Source organism: Camelus bactrianus, chromosome 12, assembly GCF_048773025.1.
Source record: "Camelus bactrianus isolate YW-2024 breed Bactrian camel chromosome 12, ASM4877302v1, whole genome shotgun sequence".
Taxonomy (NCBI): domain Eukaryota; kingdom Metazoa; phylum Chordata; class Mammalia; order Artiodactyla; family Camelidae; genus Camelus; species Camelus bactrianus.
Window position 1 is genome coordinate 62,483,487 of NC_133550.1, and position 26,014 is coordinate 62,509,500.

At 52.1% G+C, this 26,014-nt stretch overlaps 2 protein-coding genes and 1 long non-coding RNA gene across 6 annotated transcripts in view; 2 read left to right on the top strand and 1 right to left on the bottom strand.

Moving 5' to 3' along the window:
- Positions 1-8,885, top strand: part of MGAT3 (beta-1,4-mannosyl-glycoprotein 4-beta-N-acetylglucosaminyltransferase) — a 29,060-nt gene extending 20,175 nt beyond the window's left edge. For 3 of the 4 annotated variants that reach the window (XM_074375579.1, XM_074375580.1, XM_045520643.2), the window contains exon 2: positions 4,128-8,885. In XM_074375579.1, coding sequence (XP_074231680.1) covers positions 4,129-5,730 — 1,602 coding nt within the window. In that variant the 5' untranslated portion in view covers position 4,128 and the 3' untranslated portion in view covers positions 5,731-8,885. Of the gene's footprint in view, positions 1-2,591; positions 2,729-4,127 lie in introns of those variants that run through there. The other variant, XM_074375581.1, reaches the window with a different exon arrangement.
- On the bottom strand, positions 258-21,355 carry LOC141579457 (uncharacterized). The gene is made up of 3 exons (XR_012510928.1): positions 21,199-21,355; positions 5,790-6,932; positions 258-5,462 (listed from the first exon to the last, which is right to left on the bottom strand). It is a non-coding gene; the product is annotated as an uncharacterized LOC141579457 (long non-coding RNA).
- Positions 20,697-22,925, top strand: MIURF (mitochondrial elongation factor 1 upstream open reading frame). The gene is made up of 2 exons (XM_074375582.1): positions 20,697-20,848; positions 22,685-22,925. The coding sequence occupies exon 2, from the start codon at positions 22,713-22,715 to the stop codon at positions 22,923-22,925; it is 213 nt and encodes a 70-aa protein (XP_074231683.1). The 5' UTR covers positions 20,697-20,848; positions 22,685-22,712.
- Positions 22,926-26,014: the final 3,089 nt, after the last annotated feature.

Genomic DNA, 26,014 nt, shown 5'->3' on the forward strand with positions numbered 1-26,014 from the left:
GCCGTGCTTCCAGCCACAGCTCCAGGCCCTGTGTGATCCGGTCCATCCATCTCCCTCACTCTGCCCTCCTCACTCATGGCAGATGCTCTCCTGGGTACTGGCTGTTCTTCTGCCCAGAATCTGCTGCCCCTGCACCCTTGTCTTCTGGTCTCACTCTTCTCAGTGAGGCCTGCCCTGATCACCCAATTGTCCCCAAATCTGCCGCCTCCTATCCTTTACCCTGTTTTATTTTTCTCCAGAGGACGACTCTTTCTAAGTATGATATGATTGGACTCGTTTAATTTTAGTTGCCCCACCAACCCCATGCCTGCCCCACAGGGCGGGGGTTCTCATTGGCCTTGTTTCACGGCTCCTGGGGCCAGCGCGGTGCCTGGTACCCAGCAAACTCTCAGTAAATAGTGGCTGAGAGAATGGGGGAGACAAACTGGGAGACACCCTATGGGGGGTTGTGTGGGTCAAATGCACTGATGGCTGTTCCATCCACTGGCTGTCTTCACTGGTCCCCGGTGGATTCTCTATGGGGCCCCTATCACCCCACTTGAATTGAACTTGGAGATGGAAGGGGCCCAGGACAGCTTTACCACTGGGTGAAATTTGACTATTGATCCCACAGAATTGAGTCTGACCCTTAATAACTAATTGTGTGTCACTGAGCAAGTTGTGTCATCTCTCTGGCCGCACCCTCCTCATCCATAAAATGGGGATGACAGTGGTACCTGCTTTGTGTTGGGAGCATTCAGTGAGAACGTGCATGTAATGTGCCCAGGACAGTAGCTGGCCTGTTAAGTGTCAGCGACTATCAGCTTTATTGTTCCCAATGATGCTTTATAACAGGTCAAAATGCTGGAGCTGGGGCCTAATTTCGTTCCATGGCTTTAGCCCACAGCCGGGCCACCTGTACCAGGCAGGGCTGTGGTCTCAGCTGTAAGGAGGGAGAGGCTGGCTTGGGCACAGAATGTATGTTCAGGCCCTGGCTCGGCCACCTTCTTAATGTCCTTTGGGGAAAGTCTCGTCATCTTTCTGAATCTCGATTTCCACATCTGTAAAAATAGGGCGATCATAATCCTCATTCTCCTAGTGTGGATGAGACTTACAGGAGACCCTGGGTGCTGGTGCTTATTTTATTTATTCAGTTTCTTCTTTATGTGCCACTCAGTCTAAAAAAATGTATTTGAAGCACTTATCAAAATACTTGAAGGTAAGATAAAAAGGGATCGGGCCAAGAACAGTAGGAGTTGAAAAACCACAGGCAGCGGTGAGTGAAGGTGTCCCAGAACACATGGCTGTGAGGCACTGACTTGCTCTGGGCCAACCACCATGAGTATTTGAGCCTCCTAGCAGCCTAAGTGATGAGGGAGACACACTCAGTTCCATGATCCTTGGCAGCAAGCTATGCTGGGGCCTCACCATTTGGCCTCATCCTGAAGGCCCCAGTGATTAAGAGGGGGATCCAGACGCTGGTGAGTCTGTCCTCCAAAGGGTACAGGTGGCCAGGTGTAACCAAATCCCGAAGGCCAGCCTAGACAGGGAGCAGCTGGGTCATTGTGACCTCTTCAGGGCCATAGGGGCCCTTTACTCTAAGCAGGGTATTCACTTTCCTCCCTGAGTTTCTCATACCTTCCTGAGGCCTTTGTTCATTGCTGCTGGGGGATTCAGTCTGAGTGGCTGCCCTGGGCATGCCCTTTACAGCTCATAGCCAGTTCAGTCCAACAAGGGCTGAGAATGGGGTGCCCCACAAAGAGAGGCTCCAAGTGGGGAAAAATAATACACCAGAAGGATCAGAGCTGCCTTGCTGGGTCCTGAAAGCCCTCGGGCAGTTCACTCTGGAGGCTTCTGCTGTGCTGACCTCAGTTTGCAGTGTTGCCTTATGCCTGGTCCTTGCCCCAGCAAGAGCTCCTGTTTGCCGGCTCCTGCTGGGCCTTGGCCCTTTGCACCTCCACTCACCTTGCTGGCCTGGTCTGCCTGGTCTCACTTTGCCAGAGCAGGGCTGGAACCCCATGTGGGGAGAGGAGCCTGGAAGATCCACTTCAAAGTGTTGCCAAGGAGCAGCCTTGCCTCCAGCCTTCCTAAAAACCAGTGGAGACCAGCCTTATCACTGCCCTGGGACCGCTGACATTTAGCAGGGATCAGGCCCCCACTCTTGATTGTCCAGCCTGCCTGCAGTCAGCTGTGCCATCCCCTCCAGGGGGTCAACATTTAAACTGGAGGAGGTGGGACATCTGGGATCTGATGGCACAAGTACCACCCTGGCTGGCGGGATTGGCAGCTCCACTGTTCCTCACTAGCTCACTCAGGACTCCTCCCCAAGGTGAGGCCGGGAACGGCGGTCCTCCTCTACAACATGAAAGGGTTGGAGGAGATGATCCTTAAAATTTGTTCTAAATCAAACATTTCATGATTCCACGCTTATGACCATGCAGCTTAGAGAAAATTATTTTGGACTCCCCCAGCCCCAAGCTTTGAAAGAAACGAAAGTTTATTGGGCACTGGCTGCATACCAGGCACTCTGTACCCATTTCACAGATGTAGAAACAGGTTCAGAATGGTGAGGAGCCTCGCTTAAGTTAGGAAATGAAGGGGAGAGTATGGCAGGAAGGCACCCAAATGACCCAGAGAAAGAAGCAGAGATGTAAGAAGCCACAGAAAGGAACATATTGAGGGAAAGAAGGACAGTGTCCTGCTCACAGGGATCTACCAGAAGGGGAAATGAAAACACTGGATGCCGAAGGTCAGTTTCTGTCCCAGCCCCTCCTGTGACTCAGTAGGTCACCCCAACCAAGTCACTGGTCTGACTTGGCCAAATGGGTGTAACCTCCTGGCCTGCCTGCCCACCTTCCTGGGCTGTATCGTTAGAGTCAGAAGTGCTCTTTTGCTGCACAGAGAGTTTAGTTGATAGTATGGAGTTTAGTTAATAGTAATGTGCCCTTTCCCTTCTAGTGACCTCGTACCATGGGCAGTAAAGTGTTCACACTAGGGAAGACTGGATGAGGCGTGTAAGGGAACCCTTTGTACTATCTTTGCAAGTTTTCCTGATAAACTATAAATATTCTAACATGGAAAGTTTATTAAAATTATAAACAATATACAAGGCTCTCCATTCCACAGCCATAAACTAATTAATAAATTAAACTGTAAGTGAATAGAGAATGGTTATATTTATGGATCCCTCATAAATAGTGATTCATTCCAAATGACCATGGAATATTATGTGAGATTTAAAAGGAAATGGTATATTTATTTCTACTGATACGAAAATCTCTTTAATCTGTCATTGATTGAGGAAAACAACTTGATTGGACATAGTGTCCAATATGATAGTATTCATGAAAAATATTAAACTGAGAACAAAAATATAGCATGTAAAACCATGGCAATACCTCAAACAAATGAACTACTTACTCCTGGGTATCAGTCTAGTGCCTGGCGTGGGGTAATGAAGGGGAATGCTTACTTAATTTTGTTCTATAAATATGTTAGACTTAAAAATGTTCACTTGAAACCTGTGAATTTTTTTCAGTGAAAAAGGTATGTAAAAGATTTGTTAATATAGCCACAAAAAAGATAGCTAAACAGACAGATAGATGGACAGATAGAACAGGAAAGCACCCCAGGCAGTACAGGGAAGGGACCCCATGTCATCAGCAGCCTGCAGCCGCTCCCTCCCTCTCTTGGGGCCTGTAAGGCCCCTGGGGCAGATTCTTCACTGCAGGGTTGAGCTTTCCCAGGATGCATTTTGTTCTTGGAGCAAAGCCTAACAATGCAGTTGGTACTGTCAGGGTTGGGTGGGCCAGGTGGAGGAGCAGGTTGCAGAGGGGGATGTGTGGTGACCTGGTGGTCTGGGAGGGGAAGTGTTGTGGGAGCAGGAGGGGTCCTGAGTCAGGAGGGGCTTCCTAGATGCTGGGCCTTCCGGGGGTACTTGGTACAGTGAGTTAGACTCACAGGCTTGGCTCCTGGAGGAGTCACCTAGAGGTGACTTCATGCAGGGGCCCCAGGCACTGGCCACGACATTCCCAAGCATGGGGGCAGCAAAGGCCTCCCCAGCCCGTTCCTTAGGAGAAGAGCGTCAGGCTCCCCTTGCCCGGGTCTGCAGACCCGTGACCCGTCTGCTCTCTCCCTCTCTCCTGCAGGATGAAGATGAGACGCTACAAGCTCTTTCTCATGTTCTGTATGGCCGGCCTGTGCCTCATCTCCTTTCTGCACTTCTTTAAGACCCTGTCCTATGTCACCTTTCCCCGAGAACTGGCCTCACTCAGCCCTAATCTGGTTTCCAGTTTCTTCTGGAACAATGCCCCGGTCACACCGCAGTCCAGCCCGGAGCCAGGTAGCCCCGACCTGCTGCGAACCCCACTCTATTCCCACTCGCCCCTGCTCCAGCCATTGTCACCAAGCAAGGCCGCCGAGGAACTCCACCGGATGAACTTTGTGCTACCCGAGGACACCACCGAGTATTTCGTCCGCACCAAAGCGGGAGGCGTCTGCTTCAAGCCAGGTACTAAGATGCTGGAGAAGCCCCCATCGGGGCGGCCAGAGGAGAAGGCAGAAGCGGGCGAAGGCTCGTCGGCGCGGGGCCCGGCCCGGCACCTGCTGAGCACCCGGGAGCGGTCGGGAGGCCGCGGTGGGCGGCGCAAGTGGGTGGAGTGCGTGTGCCTGCCGGGCTGGCACGGGCCGAGCTGCGGTGTGCCCACCGTGGTGCAGTACTCCAACCTGCCCACCAAGGAGCGCCTGGTGCCCAGGGAGGTGCCGCGGCGGGTCATCAACGCCATCAACATCAACCACGAGTTCGACCTGTTGGACGTGCGCTTCCACGAGCTGGGCGACGTGGTGGACGCCTTCGTGGTGTGCGAGTCCAACTTCACCGCCTACGGGGAGCCGCGGCCGCTCAAGTTCCGCGAGATGCTGACCAACGGCACCTTCGAGTACATCCGGCACAAGGTGCTCTACGTCTTCCTGGACCACTTCCCGCTGGGCGGGCGGCAGGACGGCTGGATCGCTGACGACTACCTGCGCACCTTCCTGACGCAGGACGGCGTGTCGCGGCTGCGCAACCTGCGGCCCGACGACGTCTTCATCATCGACGACGCCGACGAGATCCCCGCGCGCGACGGCGTGCTCTTCCTCAAGCTCTACGACGGCTGGACGGAGCCCTTCGCCTTCCACATGCGCAAGTCGCTATACGGCTTCTTCTGGAAGCAGCCGGGCACCCTGGAGGTGGTGTCGGGCTGCACGGTGGACATGCTGCAGACGGTGTACGGGCTGGACGGCATCCGCCTGCGCCGCCGTCAGTATTACACGATGCCCAACTTCCGCCAGTACGAGAACCGCACGGGCCACATCCTGGTGCAGTGGTCTCTGGGCAGCCCCCTGCACTTCGCCGGCTGGCACTGCTCCTGGTGCTTCACGCCCGAGGGCATCTACTTCAAGCTCGTGTCCGCCCAGAACGGCGACTTCCCCCGTTGGGGTGACTACGAGGACAAGCGGGACCTCAATTACATCCGGAGCTTGATCCGCACGGGGGGCTGGTTCGACGGCACACAGCAGGAGTACCCGCCGGCCAACCCCAGCGAACACATGTACGCCCCTAAGTACCTGCTCAAGAACTATGACCAGTTCCGCTACCTGCTGGACAACCCCTACCAGGAACCCAAGAGCACAGCGGCAGGTGGGCGGAGGAGCAAGGGTCCTGAGGGAAGGCCACTGGCCAGGGGCAAATTGGACGTGGTTGAAGGCTAAGGTGCATGATCTTACAGGGCCAGCAGCAGAGTCAGGGTTACGGCTGCCGCTCTTGTTACCTTTCTGCCTCCTTCTGCAGTCTGGGTGTTTCTTGTGAGGACCCTGCATGGATGGGCAGGGGAGTCTTCCCTCCTCCGGCCCTTGCGAATCCAGGGTCAAGCCTGTGGGCTCAGAAAACATCCTTGTCAGGAGAGGAGAGCAGGCCCTTCCACTCACTAAGAGTGCTGTGGCCAGGAGGGGCCAACAGAGAGTGCATGATGGTTACTGGGGAGCAGGGGAGGGCGGGCAGGGTGGGGAAGGGAGCCTGCAGGAACTGCCGGGGCAGCTGAGCAGAGCTGCGTTCCCGTTGAGGAGAAGCCTACCATTTGGCCTCCTGGGGCTTTGGACCCGTAGTGGGAAAGGGTGGATGCCAGGAGATCCCAGGGCTCTGTAAATAGATGCATTTGGGTCCAGGAAGAAGAGGGGACACCCAGGTGGGAGGGCATGAAAAGTGGCATCCAGCTGATGGGTGCTCTCTAGTGTCCTCAGGAGTTCTGGGCCAGAGGGAGCAGGAACGCCACCCACCTGCCCCACATACACACTGTGTGGGATGGTACCTGTGCTCCCTAGCCCCTCCCAAGCTGACACAGGTGTGGGGCCTGGGGAAGCCTTTGGTTCCAAACCTGGCCTTGACATTCCTTCTTACTTTATATCTCACTGTCTTGTCGGCTGCCCACCCAATCTTTGTAAGGCCAGGAGTTCAGTTCTCAGGGCGGGATGGGACCATCAGCCAGCTTAGTAGATGAGACCTCTGGGGAGGAGGCTCCCCATCACCCCTTCCCACTGGAACCCACAGCCCCAGCTTCCCACTGTCTCAGGTGGAGTCACCCATGTGCCCCTCCTTGGGGCTGGTTAGGGGCCAGGAAAGGGCCACTAGGATGCCCTGGACCCAAGGGGGACATTAAAGCCAGTTGTATGTCATCTCATTCCTTAGTTTGCCTCACAGGGGCAGGGGATGTATTTTTCAGAGTAGATTCTAAGCTGCTGTAACTAGAGACCCCAGAGTACAGTGGTTTAAGCAAGGCAAAAGTTTGTTTCTAACTTAACTCTTTAGAGGGAGATGGTCTGGATCTCATAGGGCAGCTCTGCCTTCTTTCATCACAGCTTCCCATTCTGGATAGAGTGGTTGCTCCAGCTCCCACCATCACATGTGGCTCCATGTCCTGGGGAAACAGAAAAAGGCATGGGAAGCACACACCCTTTCTGTTAAGAGCATAAGCCAGAGATGGCACAGTCACTTCTGATCGCATCTCACTGGCCAGGACTTAGTCACATGGCCACAAGTAGCTGCAAGGGAAGCTGGAAAAAGTAGTTTTCATCTGGGCTGCCCCATTCTTTTATTAAAGGAAGGAGGAGGGGAAGGGGATGGATATGGGGACAAGGAGCATCTCTGGCACAGGGGGAGGGGGAGAGAGGGTAGAAATGACTGTTGCAGTCATAGGATCCTGCTCTCGTGTTCAGAGTCCCTGAAACAGCCTGCTGCTGCCCCCCACACTGCCAGCCCAGGGCCAGGGTGCGGTGAGAGCCTGCAGCTGTGGGCAGGGTGGGATGCCCCCTCCCGGAAGCCCCCTCAGATGTTTACCTGTGATGCCAGGACGCAGAGCCCGCCTGTGGAGTGGTACATGTTCGTGCGTGTGTGTGTATTTATGGGCATGGGTGCATGCTTGCCGTGGGCTTGTACGTGTCTGTGTCAGTGTGTCCCTGTACATATATGCCTGCGTGCGGGTGTGGGAACAGGGCCCAGGCCGCCCCGTCCCCGGGGCCTGGAGCCTGTGGCCACACCTCCTGCAACTCCCCAAATGACTTGGAACTTGGGGAAGCAACTTGGGGAGCCTGGAAAGCAAGGCTAATGGGGATGCAGGGTCCATCTGTCTCTCTGTCTTTCGGTCCAAGGAATGAGAATCCTCCTGACCCGAGGGCTGTACAGCTGAGACCCCTCTCCCTCCCAGCCCCTTCCTTCCACTTCAGGCCCCCAGCCTCCAGCTGGGACTTTCTCGGGTGTTTTATTGGGGGTTTCCTGATGGGCCGGGAGAGGAGGGTGTCTCCTTCGCCACAGCTGTCTGGGGAAATGCCCGGCATGGGTATGGTGTGGGGCGCTGGCCGCAGAGCAGCCTCTAGAGGGAAGGCATGAAGCAGGCTGGGGGGCTCTATTGCCCCCACTCCCCCTCCTGTATAAGGGGTGTCCCGAGGGAACCCCTCCCTTGGAATTACAGCAGCAACCCCTCTCTGGTCCCTCTTGGGGCCGGAAAGTGGCTCAAGAGGTCAGGGTGTCCCTGTGGCTCTGGGTCAGCCCAGGCCAGGGCCTGCCCTCCCCAGCCACCTCTGCTCACCCCCTGGGCGGGCAGTCTCTGGGGGCTCCTGACTCGTGCCTCCTTGTCAGCTTCCTCACCCCATGCCCCTGGCACCCTCAGCCGCTGCACGGATGCCCCCTTCCAGGCTGGCAAGGGTTTCAGGCTGCCTTCCAGTTCACCAGCTCAGGGGCGGGGGAAGGAAGAGGGTAGGAGCTCAGATCTGCCAGGCCCCACCTTCCCTCTCAGACCCAGGAGGGCCAGGCATGTTTATGGTTATTGCCAAGTGGAGGCCTGGCCATGTAGTGGAGAGGACAGCTGCGCGGCAGGGCAAGGCATGGGGTTGAAGAGTTTCACTTATAATCACATCATACACTGGGAATATCAGGGGCAGGGAAGCCCCAGGCCACTCCCCCAGGATGAAGGGAGACCAAGCTGTGAATGTGAGCACCAGTGCACTGCTGGCCGGCACCATAGCCAGCTTTCTTTCCCTGGGAACCATTGGCCCTATGACCTCCAAACTCAAGGAGGCCCAGCCCACCCTCGGGTCATGTTGGTTCCCACAGGCAGGCGTGGGAGAGCTTTGGGGGCAAAGGTGACAGTCAGGGTGGGGAGACAGGACTTGCCCAAGCAGCAGGCAGGGCCCTGGAAAATGTATAATTTAAGGACACCAATAATAATAATAGTATTATTTTTTTTTGTATGGGAAAATCAATATGTACATTCTGAAATCATTTTCTCTGTAAATGGTTGGATTTCATTTCACCCTTAAAGGGATGCTTAAAGGAGAAGATAATATTAATAATAAAAACAGCTACAAAGTCTGAAGGATATGTGTGCATGGCTGATTTGGGGGTGCTCAAGGGCAAGAGGGGTGCAAGTGGGTGGCTTTGGTCTTTCTGAGTCAGTGGGGTGTGAGTCTTCCTGGGGACTGGACAGCCAGTGAGGAGAAGGGGGGACATTTTGGGATCTTTTAGGGAGCATCTGTCCCTCCCACTGGTGGAAACGGGCCAGAAAAGGAGGGTGCTGGACAGTTCTGCACAGAAGGAAGGAGAAGCGGGCCTGGGCCTGGCAACACTGGGCCTCCTGAGGAGGGCGGGGACCCCTTTGGGGATCTAGATGAAGACTTTGGTGCCTCTAGTGAGAGGGGAGCGATTCTCCCACCGTTGTGCTCTCAGTGGTCTTCCTCTCTACGCCTGTCAGGGCTCCTAAGGCCACAGAGCCACTTGGTGGCAGAACAGGGTCAGATCTGAATTCCCAGCACTGGTCCTATCACCAGCCTGCTGGGGCAGGTGAGGGCGGCAGCCTCCAGGACCAGTTGTCTCCCCCAGGGAGTTAACCTGGACTTGTGCTGTGATGACACCTGGGCCGTGGAATGTGGGGGGGCTTCCCCCAGGCACTGTGGACCCTGGTGTTGTCCTGGGGAAGGGAGCCTCTGAGAATTTTCTTCTAAGGACAGTCTCCAAGATGGTGGGAGCAGACACACTTTGAACTGGGCCTTGGTCCCTTGGGGGGTGGCTGTGAAGCCTCTGTGTTAGATTGGGAAATGGAGGCTAGGGATGGGGAAGAAGAGTGGTGGCGACGCTGGGGACTGGAGCAACGGCTAATGCCTCCTGCGCGCCCACAAAATGCCAAGCACTTGACATGCCTCACTCAGACGCCTGGACTCCTGGCCACACCACCCCAAGCCCAGGAAGGTGCCTGCAGGTGCAGGGTTAAGTGAGTGGAGGAGACCAGATGCCGCGTTTATCTGGTAGGGGGAGACAGTGACCCACTTGCCACTTGAAATCAGTCTTTCAACCCTTAAATCATGTCCAAGAGTGAATCATCATCACCACTATAAACATTTCAGACATTATTTATTAAATGCCTATTTTGTGCCAAACTCTGGGCTAAAACAGTTGCCTCCCCATCACTCCCATTTTATAGATGTGGAAAGTGAGGCTTGGACACATTGAATAAGGCAGCGAATCGCAGGGGCAGAGTTTGCCTGAGACCAGAATCTGAGCTCTTAACTGCCAAACTGTAGTCCATCAGCATCACTAGGGGGAGAAGGAAGGTAGGGGAAGAGGTGAGGAAGCAGATGAGGTGCAGAGGATGGTGGTGATGCCGGTGCTAATGTTCAAACATCGTCTGGCTCCTAGCTGAGCCAGGCACCATGCTGGGTCATGGGACACCAAGAGACAGGACAGTCCCTGTTCTCAGGAGGGAGGATCACAGTCAGTGGGGAACACAGGCAGTAAGCACAACCTCAGAATGGCGAGGTGAGGACTGGCACGAAGTTCTCAGAGCCCAGGAAATTGGTGTTGTGCTCCATCTGTGAGCAGCAGGTGCAACACTCCCTCAACTGGCCGTCCAGGAAGGAGTGGGGGGCGCTGTCAGGCTCTGTGATCTTGTGGAGGGGGATGCGGAATGCAGAGTTTCTTTCAAACTCAGTCTCCTCTCTATAAAAATGACTCAAAGCTTTACTGCACACAGAGGATAAAATGAAACAAAAGGAAATGCTTTGCAACCTGTTAAGCTCCGTCAGGATGGGAGAGACATAAGCAGTAGTGATGACTGCAGGCAACACCTATCGTTAAGAACCCCCAGTTCGCTTTGTAGGTTGGGCTTTAGCTGTGTGCAGACAAAACCACCAAATCGAAAGGCCTGTCATCCTGGAGCTCATTGGAAGTTCCCACCCATGCACCCCGAAATCATGAAACATCTACAAATCTCTGATTAAAGCTCAAAGGAGTGAAAGGCCTTGCCTAGGGCCAGCCTTCTGGCCAGCATCCTTGGCCCCTCACCTGCTGTTCCAGTGAATTCCCAAAGACTCAGCTATAGCAGGAAACTAACTCTTTCAAATTAATATAGTCTTTTAATAGGTTTTTTTTTTTTACTCTATTGCTTATTTATTGCTGTAACATAAACCACCTTGGAATTTTTTTTAATTCTTATTTTTTACTGAAGTGTAGTCAACTTACAATGTTAGTTTCAGGTGTATAGCAAAGCAACTCAGATGTACACATACATACTTTTTTTTTCAGTTTCTTTTCCATTACAGCTCATTACAAGAAATTGAATATAGTTCCCTGTGCTATACAGTAGGTCCTTGTTGTTTATCTGTTTTGTATATAGTAACATGTATCTGTTAATCCCAAGCTCCTAATCTATCCGTCTCCTACACTTTCCACCCTGGTAACCATAGTTTGTTTTCTGTGTCCATGAGTCTATTTCTACCACCCTGAAATTTAGTAACTAAAACAACAATTTATTTGCTCATAGTTCTACAATTTGGACTGGGCTCAGCTGAACGGTTCTACCCAGTAGCAGGTGGGCAGCTGCTGCAGTGACCCGCCCACCTGCTCAGCCCTGACCTGCACTGTTGGTGACAAAGGAAGGCATAACACGCAAAAGAATTAGCCTATCAGTCAGTCAGCTATCACACTCCGGATAAGAGGGAGTGACCTCACACAGGCAGGACCCCCCCCAGCCTCATAGACCCCCTGAGGAGAGGTTCTGAGAAGGACCCCACATCACCTAGGAGGTCTGCTGCAAAAAAGGCACTGCCTGACTATGATCCAAGGAAGTCCCACACAAACCCAAACTGAGTAACAATCTGCAAAAACAAAACAAAACAAAAAACCTGGCCTCTCATATGCCGCCCTTGTTTCTTGCACCTCTGTTCTGCAGCATGTGTATGAAAAGCTCAACCCCGCATCAGTATCACAGACCATCCTTCAAGCACCTATCCTACACTGCTGAAAGCTTCCAGAGACAAAACGTCAACAGTGACACAAATCATTACCACTGTGGCCTCAACATGTAGCCTGGCTTTCCCCAACATCCCAGCTGGTCAAGGCTAGAAGAACTTCCCAGTCAACCTACACATCAACCCAGTCTCATGAGTTGCTTTATTGCTTTTATGCTGCTGAACTGCTGTAGCCACTAAGCTGAAGATGATTTGTTACACAGCCTAGTTGTGACCATAGGTAACTGATACAGTTTGCTTTCAGTTCATGAGAAAAAAGCCAACCCAAACTAGTAAAGCAAGAAAGGAATTTATTGGCTTGATAGCAGTAAAGTTCAGTAATGATAAAGCCTTCAGGTACAGCATGAGGCAGGGCTCAGTGTCACACTGTCATCTAGCTTTCTCTATGGCTCAGCTCAGCTCCACATCCCAACTTGTGTTGTCTTTATTCTCAGACAGGTTTACCCCTCTTGCCTGCAAGGTGGCTGTGGCAACTCTTAGCCTCACACCATCTCATCTTGGATACTCAGCACAGAAGAAATAGAGTTTCTCTCTCTCAGAGTCCTGGGCCTGGATCTCATTGACTTGGGTGAGGTCATGTGATCATCCCTTGACCAATAAGACTGGAGAGAGGATAGGTTGGAATATACCGATTGGCTTAGATCAACCAGAGCCATTCTATATTGGCTGAAAAGGGGGGGTTGCCCCCAAAATGGGGGTCACAGATGTCACCATTGGTACAACCTCAGCTGCCTCCATCAGGCCTTTTACCAGCCGTTGGTCAACTCCCTCTCCTGGATCTTCATCTGTGAAATGAGGATTTTCATAGGACAGACTTCCAGAGTGGCTGTGAGGATGCTCAGAGCTTCGAAAGAGCCTGGAGCATTATGAGAGCTTCGTAAGTGTGAGCTACTGTCATCATCACAACTATGTTCTCCCTTCCGTTTCCTCACCTGGTGTATTTGACAAGTGGATCATGCATCCCTTCTCAACTTACCTTCTCTTAGCATCTGTGACTTCCTCCTCCTCCACCCTGACACTCCTTCTTGGTTGCCTTCCGGGCTCCTTTTACCCCGCACTGCTTCATTCAGGGGACTCCCCAGGGCTTAGTCCCGGGCCCACTGCTCTGCGTGTAGTCATGACTCTTGCCGAGGTAGGGTTGGCTTAGTCCCTCCAGGGAGTCCTCTCTCCTGAGCGCCCGGCCCCTAGACCCCACTGTTTGTTAGATGAGCCCCTAAGGTATCAAGGTCACCAAGGAGCCAAACAGAACTCAGCTTCCCCTGCTCTGTAATTTCCATCCATTGATGACATTTCATCTTCCCAGCCTCAACAGCTGGAAATCCAGGAGTCATCCTTGAACTCTCCCTAATAGCAATGCACAACCAAAAGCATTCTGACTCATCTAATGGGAACTTCCCTCTGTGAGTTTGTATGCATGATCTCTCCGCCCAGAACCTTCTGCTGCCATTTTGCACCTAACTTGCTCACTCTTTCAGGCTCCACTCCATTGTCAGGTTCTCCACACCTGGGTGAGGAGCTGATCCTCTGGGCTCCCATTACAGCTGAATGTCTCCAGCGTTGCCCTTTCCAAGTGGTCTTCGAGTTGTCTGCTTTTGCGTTTGTCTCCGAAAAGTCCCTGGCACAACTCAATTGCTGTCTGTGGAATGAATGACTAAACAACAGAACATCACTCCAAAGTGGAGGTGTCAGGATTTGAACCCGGGGCTGTCTAACATGCTACTTCCCTGACACCCTGCTCCCTGGTCACACCACTCTGCCATCCCAAGGGCCAGGGTTCTGTCTCATACAACCCACCTGCCCACCTGAGGGCGGTAGGTATTCTATGGTCCAAACGTCCTCCTCCATAGGGCCTCACCCACAAGACCGGCTGCCCCCCAGTCATCCACCCAGCCTGCCCAGACTCGCCACTTCTTCTGACTGTCACACTGGATCAGTCTCCATGGTGTAATTAGGACCTCCGGCCCATCCTGCCAGGCTGCCTTTCTGAAGACCCAGCATGCTTCACACCAGGCCCCTGTTAGGATGCTCTGCCTTCTAGAGGATCACACGGGACAAAGCCAGGCCCTCACCCACGTGACTGTCCACCAAGGAGACAAAAATAACAGGCATCTCTGTTCCTTGATCTGCCCTGCCCTTGAGTCCCTTGTCCTTCCAGTAAAGGGACTTCTAGACTTCCCACCATTTGGTTCTACAAAAGCTGATCAAGGCCTAGGGCACAGGTTGGCAATGGGAGGAAGAAGACACGACACTCTTGAGATTTGTAGGAGGCAGAAAATGTCCTAATTCAGCTGTTGCAATGTGACCACTTCCTGAGGCAGAAGGCTCCCAGAGGGGTGCTTAATTCTATAAAAGAGTCCTCCCCGATCTCTAGCACTGAAAGCAACCTGACTAGCACGCTTAGGAGGCAGTCTCGTTTTTGCAAATCTCATGCAGCTCTCAGGAAGCACCTCTGCTAATGCAGTCAGGTTCGCGACCCCACTCCATGACATCTCGTCCTCTGGTCTGACACTGGCTGGTCCCACCACCAAGTCCATCCCACTACTTGCCTCTCATTTCAGTCCTCCACTCAATTACTGACTGACCACTGTGTGACAGGCCTTGAGGAAGATACAGAAATGGACAAGACACATTTTCTGCCTTCTAGGAGCTCAAAGTTAACTGGGAGTAGACCAAGTCTTCCAGACCTCAGCACTCCCGACATTGTGAGCCCGATGATTCTTTGTGGAGGGTTGTCCTGTGCACTGCAGGGGGTTTAGCAGCATCCCTGGCCTCTATCCAAGAATCCACTCCCTGAGGTGTGACAGCCAAACGTGTTTCCAGACATTGTGAAATGTCCCAGGTTAAGGACCACCAGACACAACCTTTGAGCATCTGCTGCGTACATGCCAGGCAATTTGCATATATCCTCCTGGAATCTGAATGCTATTTGGGGGGTGAGGTGTGCTCCTCCCACTTTCCAGCCTGTGAGATCAGAGGTGGGGAGCCTAGGATTTAGGGAGATTAAGGGTATAAATTGCTCAAAAGCACGCAGCTCCCAGCTGAGATTTAGGACCCAGGCTCCACCAGCCTGCTCATGGTGCTGCACTGCCCCCTGGTGGGAGCAGGAGGCATGTCCATGAACTCGCAGGGCCGGCTTCCCTTCTTTCCTTCCTCTTTCTTCCTTCTCCCTGGACGCCACCCAGGATATGAGGCAGATTCTACAGAGGCCACAAAATGGAAAAGCAAATGTCTAAAAATTAGAATCGTGGAAAACTATAAATATAAAAGAAAACCAGTCCTAGGAAATAACACAAAATGATGCAGGTGATGCTGGGGGAATGTCCAAGTGCTGAAGGCATCAGAGGGAAGGACTGTGTCCCCTTCTCCCCTTTTATAGAGGAAGTGAAGTTTCCGGAACTTGCACAGGAGGTGCTGGAGCTCTGAGGAGGAACACTGTGGAGGACACCTCTGGAGCATCTGTCTTGTCTACATGGTGGGGCTGAGCCCCACCAGCACTCTGCCCGGGGCCTGGCAGCGGTCACGACATCCTCGCTGAATTGTCCTGACACCAGGCTGACATAGTAACTCACCCTTCCTTGGGCCCTGGTCTGCCAGGCCTCTAACCTGTGTGAGTAATAGTAATAGTAGGCGTTGATATCTGCCCCACCGCTGTGGCCCCAAACAGTCGGGCCCCAAGGACCCCTGCACCCTGGCAGATCAGGGCAGCTGCCCTGCTTGGTCGGGGCTCGCCCACCCCCCTCCACCTCACTGAGGATGGAGGCCCACCTGCTGCTGTGTCAACAGGAGGCTTTGCCAGCGGTGTCACCAGCACCTTAGAAGTCACTGAGCACAGTCTGGGGACAGTTCTGGGTTTTGCCTCACTGATCCGATAAGAGGGGCCTCCTGCCTGCTTCCTGTTGTCTGCTCTTCTGGCCGGTAGACATTTCCTTCTGACTATCTGATGTGAGGACGGCGTGAGAATGGCTTTCCCATCATGAGCCGTATTTGGAAAGGGTTCCTCCCATTCATGAGCGACTGCTCTGGGCAGGACACTGGACTCAGTCTTCTGGTCTTCTCCTAAGTCCTACAACTCTCAGAGGTGCACAGGTGGGAAGTGGAGGAGCTGGGGTCTGGGCTCTGAGCCCACACATCTCGGGGACCCCAGCCCCCTACTCCTGCTGTCTGCCAAAGAGAAGTATTCAGTGAACAAGCTTACGTTCCTTCACCCATTTCAGCACCATCTGGCACAACGTGGGCAGCAAAGACTTCTCAGGACATTAGGGGAAGCTCACTCCTGTCCAGGGATATCAGGTTTTAGTCTGGTGAACACAGGATCAATGATATCTGAAGACAGCAAACCCCATTAGGAGGGAGTTGGCTCTCTGAGAGTGACTTCCAGGTCCCTGGCCGCTCACACCCCGTGTTCTGTTACAGCCAACTCCTCCATCAGCCCAGGGAATCAGAGCGTCTGCACCTTCACTCCACCCTGGGTCCCCCTGGGAGGGGTGCAGAGGGTTGGTGGGCTGGACTGAGCCCTCTGTCTTATCATCCAGTAGCAATTTCCCTCCAATTCAGAGCAACAAGCATTTACAGAGGGTCTAATTTTATGAGGCATCTTACCAGGCAATGTAAGGGAATGGCTGGAAAGACTCAGGCCTTAGGGTTCTCACTCTCTGCCTTCTTCAGGAAGCCTGGGGCCACCCTGTGCTGCTCCTCCCACAGGTAAAGAGGCACCTGGCCCACAGACTCACTCTCCCTGCAGTCCGCTCTGTGACATCACTGCACCAAAGGCTTACTCTCGCTGGCATTTTCAACTTCTTTCCTCTACTGGCTCCTTCCCTCCCCTCCTTGAGGCTAGAACAAGTACTAGCCAGCCCCCAACCCAGCCTAGCCCAGCCCAGCCCAACCCAGCCCAACCCAACCCAACCCAATCTGCTTTCATTGCCCCCTAACTGTCCTCTTATCTTGCTCTGTCCTTTCTCAGCAAAATCACTGTCTCTCTATTTCCATTTACTCTTTAGCCCCTGGACCTCTGCCCCCACCTCTCACTGAACCAGCCAGCAGAGAGCAGCTCCTAATCTGAGAGGGATGATGTGGACTTTCTGGAGCACTGGCCTCTGTGACCACACCCTCCTCCCCGCAAGCCTCTGGGTCATTCCTGTCTTCTGACTGGTCTTCTCCAGCATCCTCTGCTTCCTCAGCCTTTGATGTTGGAGTCCCCAGGGCTCCCCCTCCTTGTCCTTTTCCTCCACGCTTGTCCGGATGACTTTATCTAGCTTGTGGATGGTTTGGAGCTCCAGACTTGAGTTCAGATCCTAGTCCAGCTTTTTCTGGCTCTTCAAGATCCCATCTCCTTGGGTGTAACTGGGACAATGACAGTCTCATCCTCGCAGGACGCTGACGGAGGGTGGGGGCTGGCACACAGGGAAACCTCAGTAACTGTTCATTCTTACTGTCCACTGGTGACTCCCTTGAGGGATAGCCCTCTGGGGACTGGTCTCCTGCAGGTCTCAGCCTGCCCAGCCCACCAAACCAGATAGAGGAAGCTTAACATGAGGTGTTTCATGATCAATTTCAAGCAAGCATACATTGCTCATGCAATTGACCGGCATGTCAAATACTTGACAAAATAATAAGTGACTCTAGGTGCCAATCACTGTCTCACAATGCATTCCATTTACAGTTTTGGGTATCGGTATGATTAAATTATGAGGGCAACCCAAATACTGTGGAGAAATGACTCCTCCTCTTGGGAGTCTGCTGTTCTGATGCTCTTCCATTCTCTGGCCAAAAAAGAAGAGGCACAGATTGCTTTTGAATTGATACCTGAGATTTCAGCACCATGGATGCAAGTGGGGGCCAGACGCCGGCCTCCCTGCCCCACCTCCCTTGCTGTGGGAGCCTGGGAGGCAGAGAGGAGCCCTGTGAGTCTGGAAGAAAAGAGAGGCCTCTGAAGAGCAAGAAGAGTTCAAGGAAGCTGATCTGAAGGGTAGACCCCCAAGGGATCTCCTTCCTTCCTTTCTAAAAATAATGTTCTGTAGAACAAGAGGGTCAGGAGAGATATAACAGGTCCCCTGGTCTTCCAGTTGGAAATGTCACCAATTAGATTTATTTGGGTCACAAAATTATTTCTTTAAAGAGCAAAGTAGGACAGCCTGGAAGAATGGCAAGAACACACATTTTTGAGTGAGACAGACCTGGGTTCCACAGTGGGCTTCTCTGCTGCCTGGCTGAGTGTCTCAGAGAAATGCCTGAACCTTTCTCTGTCTCGGTTTTCATCGTCAGGATAATCACGCCGACCAAACAGGGATGCTGGGATTAGACATAATACAACATCTGTAAATTAGTCAGCCCAGGGTCTGGCATACAACAGGTGCTTAATAAAGGCAGCTGTAGGTGCCGGGGCTGTCTCAGAGTGAGTGTTTCTCCCACACCAAGCCAGCCCTGGGGGAATAATGCCTAATATCCCAGATGCCACATGCACTATTGCTCCTAAATCTTAAGCCTCCTCAAGACCCCCATCTGGGCCTCTCCCTTTCCTAGAGGTTCCAGGGGCTCATGGTCTCCCCAGTATTGATGGGGCTCCCTGTCATGGGAAGTCTTCCTGAACCTGAGTGGAGACCTTAGGTCCCTGGCAAACTGCTTCTTTTAGCAATTTGGAAAGCCTGGGAGATGCTCTTGAATGGGCTGGAGCAGGGAAGTAGCAGGGCAATTGCTCAGGTAGGACCTTGAAGCCATGGTGGACCCTTTTCTCTCTCACCCACATGTCAGTAAGTTCTATGGCTCTACCTCCAAATACTTCCTGTATCTGACCACTCCTCTCCTCACTGCCACCTGCCTCATCTGAGCCCCTATTCTTTCTCCCCTGGGGCTTTGCAGCAGGTCAGTCTCCCTGCTTTAGGCCTTGCACCCTTCCATTATTCTCAAGCCAGAATGATCCTGTGAAAATGGAAGTCGAGGACCCTTCTCTTGAAGATGGCACTGAACATGAAGAAAGCCCCTGTCCTCCCAAAGTTGAAGCCAAAGCAAAGGCTTTGAAGGCCAAAAAGGCAATGCTGACATGCATCCACAGACACACACACAAAAGAAGGTCCACACATCACCTACCTTCCTGAGGACCAAGACGCTGTGGCTCTGAAGGCAGCCCAGATACCCTTGGAAGAGCACCCCCAGGAGAAGCAAGCTTGACCACTATTCCAACATCAAGTTCCCCAGGCTACCGAGTGTGCCATGAAGAAGATAGAAGACAGCAACACACATGTGTTCATCGTAAAGGTCAAGGCCATCAACACTGTATCAGACAGGCTGGGAAGATGCTTTTCTGACATCATGGGGTCTGATGGAGAGGAGAAGGCTTATTATGTTCAACTGGCCCTGACTATGATGCTTTGGGTGGTGTCAACAAAACTGGGATCATCTAAACTGAATCCAGCTGGCTAATTCTAAATATAAATTATTTCATCATAAACAAACCAACTAACAAACAAATGGAAATCAGGTCCCATCACTCCTTGTCTCCAAACCCTCTGGTTGGCTCCTGTCCCACGCAGGTCTCCCCTCCTCTGTCCCTGATAAGGACCCTCTGTCCTGCCTCTTCCCCAGCTCTTGCTTACTCTGTTCCCCTTGCCCTGGCCGCCTCCTGCAGCTCCTAGGACAGCTGTGCCTAAGAGCCCACCTGAGGGCCAACACCTGGAATGACTTTTCCGCAGGTCCTCTCCATGTCCCCTTACCACAGTAATTTTCCTCCCAGTTCTTATGACTTCCTCTTATACCAGCCCCCGTTAGAAGATGAGGACTCGATTCTTCTGTTCTCTGCAATGCCTGTGGCAGTGCTTTGCACATTAGAGACCCAACACAAGGATTTGTGCATGAATAAATGGATGGGTGGGCAACTGCTCTGTAAGTGCCCACCCCTTCCTGCTAGATGCCTTTTAATCCTCACAAAAACTCTGGCTGAGAGGGGTTAGGAAACTTGCCAGAGGGCAGGCAGCTGTCCTCAAGTGGTGGAGCTGGAACTGGAGCCAGCTGGGCCTGATTCCAAAGCCTGTCTGTCCCCTTCTGGGAGAGACTAACATTCCTCAGCTTGACTCTGGGCTGGGCACTGAGGGGAGGGGGCTACGGATTCCATAAGAACATGGCTCTGCACTCAAATCTGCTGAGCGGCAGAAACTAACGGATAAATTAAAAAGCAGTGCCTGGGGTGAGGATATAGTTTAGTGGTAGAGTGCATATTTAGCATGCATGAGGTCCTGGGTTCAATCCTCAGTACCTCTATTAAAAAATAAAAATAAAAATAAATAAACCTAATTATCCCCCCCAAAAAACCAGAGTGTCTAGCAGATAACAGGTACCAATAAACATGTTTTGCTGTTGAACAAGTGAAGCCCTAACGACAGTGTGCAGACATTTCTGTGGGGCCCAAAGGAGACACCTGAGTGTGTTGGATGAGGAGGGGGAAAAGGGGTGGAAAAGACTTCTAGAGGGGACATTTGAGGTGGACCTTGAAAGGTAGGTCTTTGCCAGGAGGCTTGGGGAGAGGGAAGAGCATGAAAAGATGAAAAGAAAGCAATCTGAGAAAATGGAAGAGCTCTGAAAGCCACGATAGGGAATATTATTGGTGTTAAAATTCCCCCAGGGACACCCCCCTCCATGGCTCCAGCCCGAGATCAGCAGACAGTGCAGTGACCCGACCTCCTGACAGGCTACGGGTTTGGCAGCAGGTTAAGGGAACTATCTGGCCGGAGGGCCCCATGTGGCCTCGGCGGGCTGGTCCCTAGGTTACGTCGCATACGGAGGCGTGACTCAGGGCTTCGGGGCGGAGCCGCGTGAGGGGGCGTGGCCTGACTCGCCTCCTGGCCCCGCCCCTAGAGAGGCCTAGGAGGGGAAGACCGGAAGTCCTCCCGCCTCCGCCCGCCTCCAGGCTCCGTTCGGCCCCTCCCCTCAGCTCCGTGCGCGAGGTCGTGTCCCGGAAGTGAAGGGGCCATGTTGGTGGGTGACCCTAGGAGAGGTACCGGGAGAGAGGCGAATCTCGAGAAGTGGTAGCGCGCGCGGTTCGCGGGTGAGTGAGGGGAGTGGGGAGGGCTGGGGTCGGGGGCTCGCCGCTCCTCCTCTCAGGGCCGCCCCAGCACCCCCTACCTGGCCCGCGCCCGAGCTACCGGCTTGGCTGCCAGGGGTCTCGCCCCACCCCGCTCTGGGCTTTCTCCTAAAGGCACGTCCGTGACCCCGCCCCAACCTCCGGAGTCCTCCCGGTTCCCCCGAGCCGGCCTGCACCAGCCTCGAGGTCTCCCCACCCTGGCTCCGTGCGATACCCTCATGGTCCGGGGAGGAGTTGGGGATTCGCCGGGGCCCAGCCGCCCACTTGCCAGTCGACCTTGTAGTAACAGACCTCGCGTGACAGTCGCTTCCTACCTCATAAAGCACTTCTGTTGATTTCAGGATTCATCTCTCCCACTCCGGTAGGCCCTTAGGGGCGAGTGGGACTCTTACACTGTTGAGGAAAAGGGACAGGAACGGTGGCTTACTTAAGCTCGCGCAGCAAGTTAGCAAGGCCAGAGGCTGACGCTAGCCGACTTTGGGTCCAAAGTTCAAACCTTATTACCAGTCAGATACCTCCCCTACTCAGTCTCATTTCTTTATTTCAGAAACAGGTGATTATTTTTTCTACAGGGACATTGTGAGGATTCCCTCTTTCCTTCAACTTAATATTTTAAGCCCCTGTTGTGTGCCAGGTGCTGGGCTGGGGAAAGTTTGGAAAGCACCTAGAAGTGCTCTACACATGGTAAGGCCCTGGCAAATGGTAGCTATCATTACAGAGGCAGTCCGAATTGGGGTCAGGAGTGCACCCCCCTTTACAGCTGTGTGCCCATGGGCAAGTTACTTCTCTCTGGGAGCATCAGTTTCCTCCACTTAAAGTGGGAATACCGATGACCCTAGGACTGTTGATAGAGTGAGATGAGTTGTCACGTGGGACCTGATTAGCCCACGCGTGGTGTACAGGAAACATGCAATAAGTGTTATGAACCCTGACCACTTCATTAGTTCTTTCACTTGAATGTGATAATGGATGACAAAGCACTTTACAAATAGTAACACTGTGTGGTTGTGTAAGGGTTTATTGTTACTGAAGGAAGATGATGACAGTTTATGTGTAACTAAATCTAATACTTACTGAGCACTTAAAAACGAGGGTAGGTAGCATTAACAATAGCTGTCCCTGATAGCCTTCTTAGTAAATTCCAAGTGCTTTTCTAATTGTTTACATACATTAACTCAGTTAATCTTCATACCAGTCATATGGGAAAATAAAATTTCAATTCTCATTTTATAAATGAGCAACTGAGGTGAGCACAGAGAGGTTAAGAAACTTGCCCACGGTGATCAGCTCATAAGTGGTGGTGCCAGGATTCAAGTATGACTGAGAGTCCTTGTCTTCAGCCACTTTAGACCACCCCTTGTGGTGAGGTTCTGTCACAGGTGCCTTACGTGTATTATCACACACAATTCTCAGAATAACCGTATATCGTAAGTGCTATTAGCATATAGTATATAGCGATATATAAATGTCAGTAGCCTTATCTATATTTTACAGCTGAAGACGCTGATGCTCAAGAGAGGTTATGTACTTTGGCCGGAGTCATATGGCAAGTAACTGGCAGAGCCAAAATTCAAGCTCATCAGTCCAGCTTCCAGGCCCTGGACTTTTAGCATAACCTGCAGTTTCCCAGAAGCAGGAGTCAGTAGTCTGGTGTCTAGTCCCGGCCCTGCCACTAAGTTATAGTGCGACCTTGGGGGTCTCTGAGACCTAAATTACTAACTATGGAATTAAATAGTTTCTATAGGCCCTTCTATCATTAATTCTGATCCTAGGCTTCTGTTTCTTCCCTTCTGCTTATAGCTTGACGCCAAACCTCTGTCAGTCCCCCATGGCCTCATGGAGCCGAGAGGCGGTGCTGAGTCTCTACCGGGCTCTGCTGCGCCAGGGCCGAGAGCTTCGCTACACTGATCGAGACTTCTACCTTGCCTCCATCCGCCGTGAGTTCCGGAAGTATCAGAAGCTAGAGGATCCTGAGGCCCGGGAGAGGCAGCTGGAAAAGGGCCTGGTCTTCCTCCGCAGCAAACTGGGAGGGATTATTTAGGATCCTCTCCTTTCCCCCTGCCATCCTAATTCCAAGGGAGAGAGGACAAAGGTGCCTTCCATAGACACGCCTGCCTCTCTCCCACCTCCACCTCACAGATGCAGTAAGAAGCCTCAGGTACGTAGGCTCTTGTTCCTGTAGGTTTCATTTTTTTCTAATGCAGGGGGCCAGGAGAAGGAGAACCTTTCATTTTAGTGACCGAAGTCCTTTAGTCATAAATCAATAGAGGTGATACAAACATATTAACAGAAGTATGTTCCCTTATTGAGAAAAAATAGGCACTGAGTTTCAAGCCCCATCAGGATACCATTTTGTTTCTTAGAACATTTTACGTATGAATATGCTAGAAAAGACATTGGTTAGAACTAATAGAGCTCAGTTTCAGGCTGGCTTATTCTTCCATGGAGTCATTTATCTTGTGGGTGAGATCATGTTCCCCTAAACCTAACTAGATTCTGTTAGGAAAGTCTATAAAGCAAGCACAGTGCACAGACCTCCGAGGGCGGTGCCTGGGTTCACGTCCTGGCACTGCTCCCAGCAAGTGTGGGATCTAGGGCAGATCACTAAACCTGCCTGGGTCTCTGTTTCCTCATTTGTAAAATGATAATAGTACTACCTCTTCAGCTTATTTCAAGAATTTAATGAGATGGTGCACACAGAGTACTTGGAACGGTTCTTGGCAAGTGATACGTCAGCTCTTTTTACTACTTCCTATGCCACTGTTATCAAGAAGTCCCACCATAAGCTAATGGTTGTATTTAATTCAGCAACTTTTCCCAGAGGGCCGCCTGTGGCCCTGGCGTTCTGGTAGGCTCTGAGATAGAGATGAGTGATGTGGTCCATCAGGAGCCTCGGGCTAACGTAGAGGTCATCGGGAAGTAATGCCAGCGAGTGGCTCTGTACTAGAGGGTGAGTAAAGAGCTTGGAGATGAGGACATAACGCTTCCCTGGGGGAGGGATGGTGATGGAGGCATCACAGGTGGCTATGGAAAAGAGGACATTTGAGGTCTACCTCAAATGAGAAATAGAAGCTTGCCAGGCAGATGGGTAAGAATAAGCAAGTGTGGAGGTGAAAACCACATTTTGTGGTCAGGAAACTTGAGTCTGGAGTGACTCAAGTGGTGCACCTGTGAGGCAAGTGGCTGGAGCTGAGTCTTGTCCAGGTCTAGAAGGACAGTGAATCCCCTGTTGAGGAGGTTGTGATACCTGATGGCAGGGGACCATCACAGCTCTGTAAGCGGGGGAAAGGCGTGGATGAGGAATCATGGCAGCAGGGAGAATAAATTGGTGAGAGATACTGGAGGCCGCGAATCTGACCAGATGAGATGGAGGGACTGAGGTGGTTGGAGGCTGCGCGTCAGTGCACTGTGTACAGCGGTGGGACTTGAGTGGAAGCTAACTGAGGCAGGAGTTGGAGAGGGAAGAATGAAGGGTTACTGTGAGGGCTGAAGTTGCCAGCTGGGCGGAGGGTGCTGTTTTTAATAGGGAAAGCAGGAGGAGGAGCCTTAGGTAATAATGGCTTTTGGTTCTCCTCAGCGACTCGGGTTGATTGGCAGACTGGCCTTTGGGAGAAAAGGGCCAGGCGCGTGGTACGCACTCAGTATGTGTTAGCTCTTCTCGTGTGTACTCAAGCCAGATAATGTTTAAGTCGTATGACTTTTTCAAGTGAAACCACTTGGAATTTCCCTAATTCTGTGTTGTCATCCTAGGAAGCTGCAGGGCCTCCATCACTCATCATCCCCACTATATTGGGTGATGAGTATTTCTACTCCCGTTTCTGTAACCAGGGAGACAGGTTAAATAACTTGTCTGAAATGTTAGCAGAGTTCACATTCTCCATCCTCAGCCCTGCCCAGCCGGTTTGTGTTCCTCCTGCCCCTCTTTCTTTTTTTTTTTTTTTTTTTAATATTTTACCCATTTGTAAGTGTACAGTTCAGTAGTATGTAAGCATTGTGTAACATTGTGTAGCGTAGCATTGTGTAACAGATCTTCAGAACTTTTTCATCTTGTGAAATTGATACTACACCCAGTAAACAACGGGGCTCCTCCTTAACTGCACTGAGGAGCCGGGCCCCTCTCCTTGCCTGGTGGAGTCCTGTCTCCAGTAGGCTCTGGGCTAGTGCAGCAGAGGCTGCATGGAGGAGACACTGTGGATAAGTAGTTTCACCTGGGACCAACTGAGTTCCGCTCTAGAACATGAACTTCAGTCTCCCCGTGGGAGCTTGTGGATACTCCTCTTCCAGGTCACCAGGTCTTTGACATCTGGTCAAACCTGGTCCTTGGTTGGGTGGGCAGTATATTGCACAAAAGTAGGAAAAGCCTTTTCCCAAGCCCACTCAACTTAATAGTTTTGGTCTCAAGCCCAGGAGAGCATCAGTGGGAGTTTCAGAGGCCATTCCTGGCTCCGTCTCAGAAGATAAAGTGTAACTCACAGGACAATCTGGATTGCTGGCTGCCTTCTGGAAGTTGACCTTTTGTCCTGTGGATGGAAATCTTAAAAGACTTAATGATAGCCCACATTTGTAGAGTCCTTTTACAGTTTATAAAGTGTTCACATACAGTATTTCAGTAGATGAGTTTTCCTCACTACAGCCCTATGATTTAGGCCATGTAGGCATCATTATCCCCTTTAGCTGAGGGGTTAAGTAACCCATTTGAGGTCACCCAGCTAATTAGTCAGGGCTGAAAGGCAAGTACTCCGTCTCAAGGTTTCCAACTCTAAAACCCAGGCTCTTTTCTTTTACGCCACCTCACCGTCTCATTCTCACCAGTCAGCAGATGGGCCAAGGACTAAATGGCCCAGAGAGTCTCCTTCTGGCTTCTGCTTGGAGGGAGGATGTTCTGCAGAATCACATCCAAGGATCATTTAGAGGGTGGTTCTTCCACCCCCATCCAGTGGTTCTCCCTGTTGTAAATACATCTGTAAAAGTTCTTTTGTTTCCTTGCTATGTGTGGGGAACTGTGTAACGTTCAACTTTGTCCTGATTGAATCACTGCCTCCGGTGAGTTTATATCTGGTCTCTGTCTCGGTGGCCACTGGAGGGAGTTCTTGCCTGTCTCCACCTGCCAACACAAAGTTTAACTCTTCT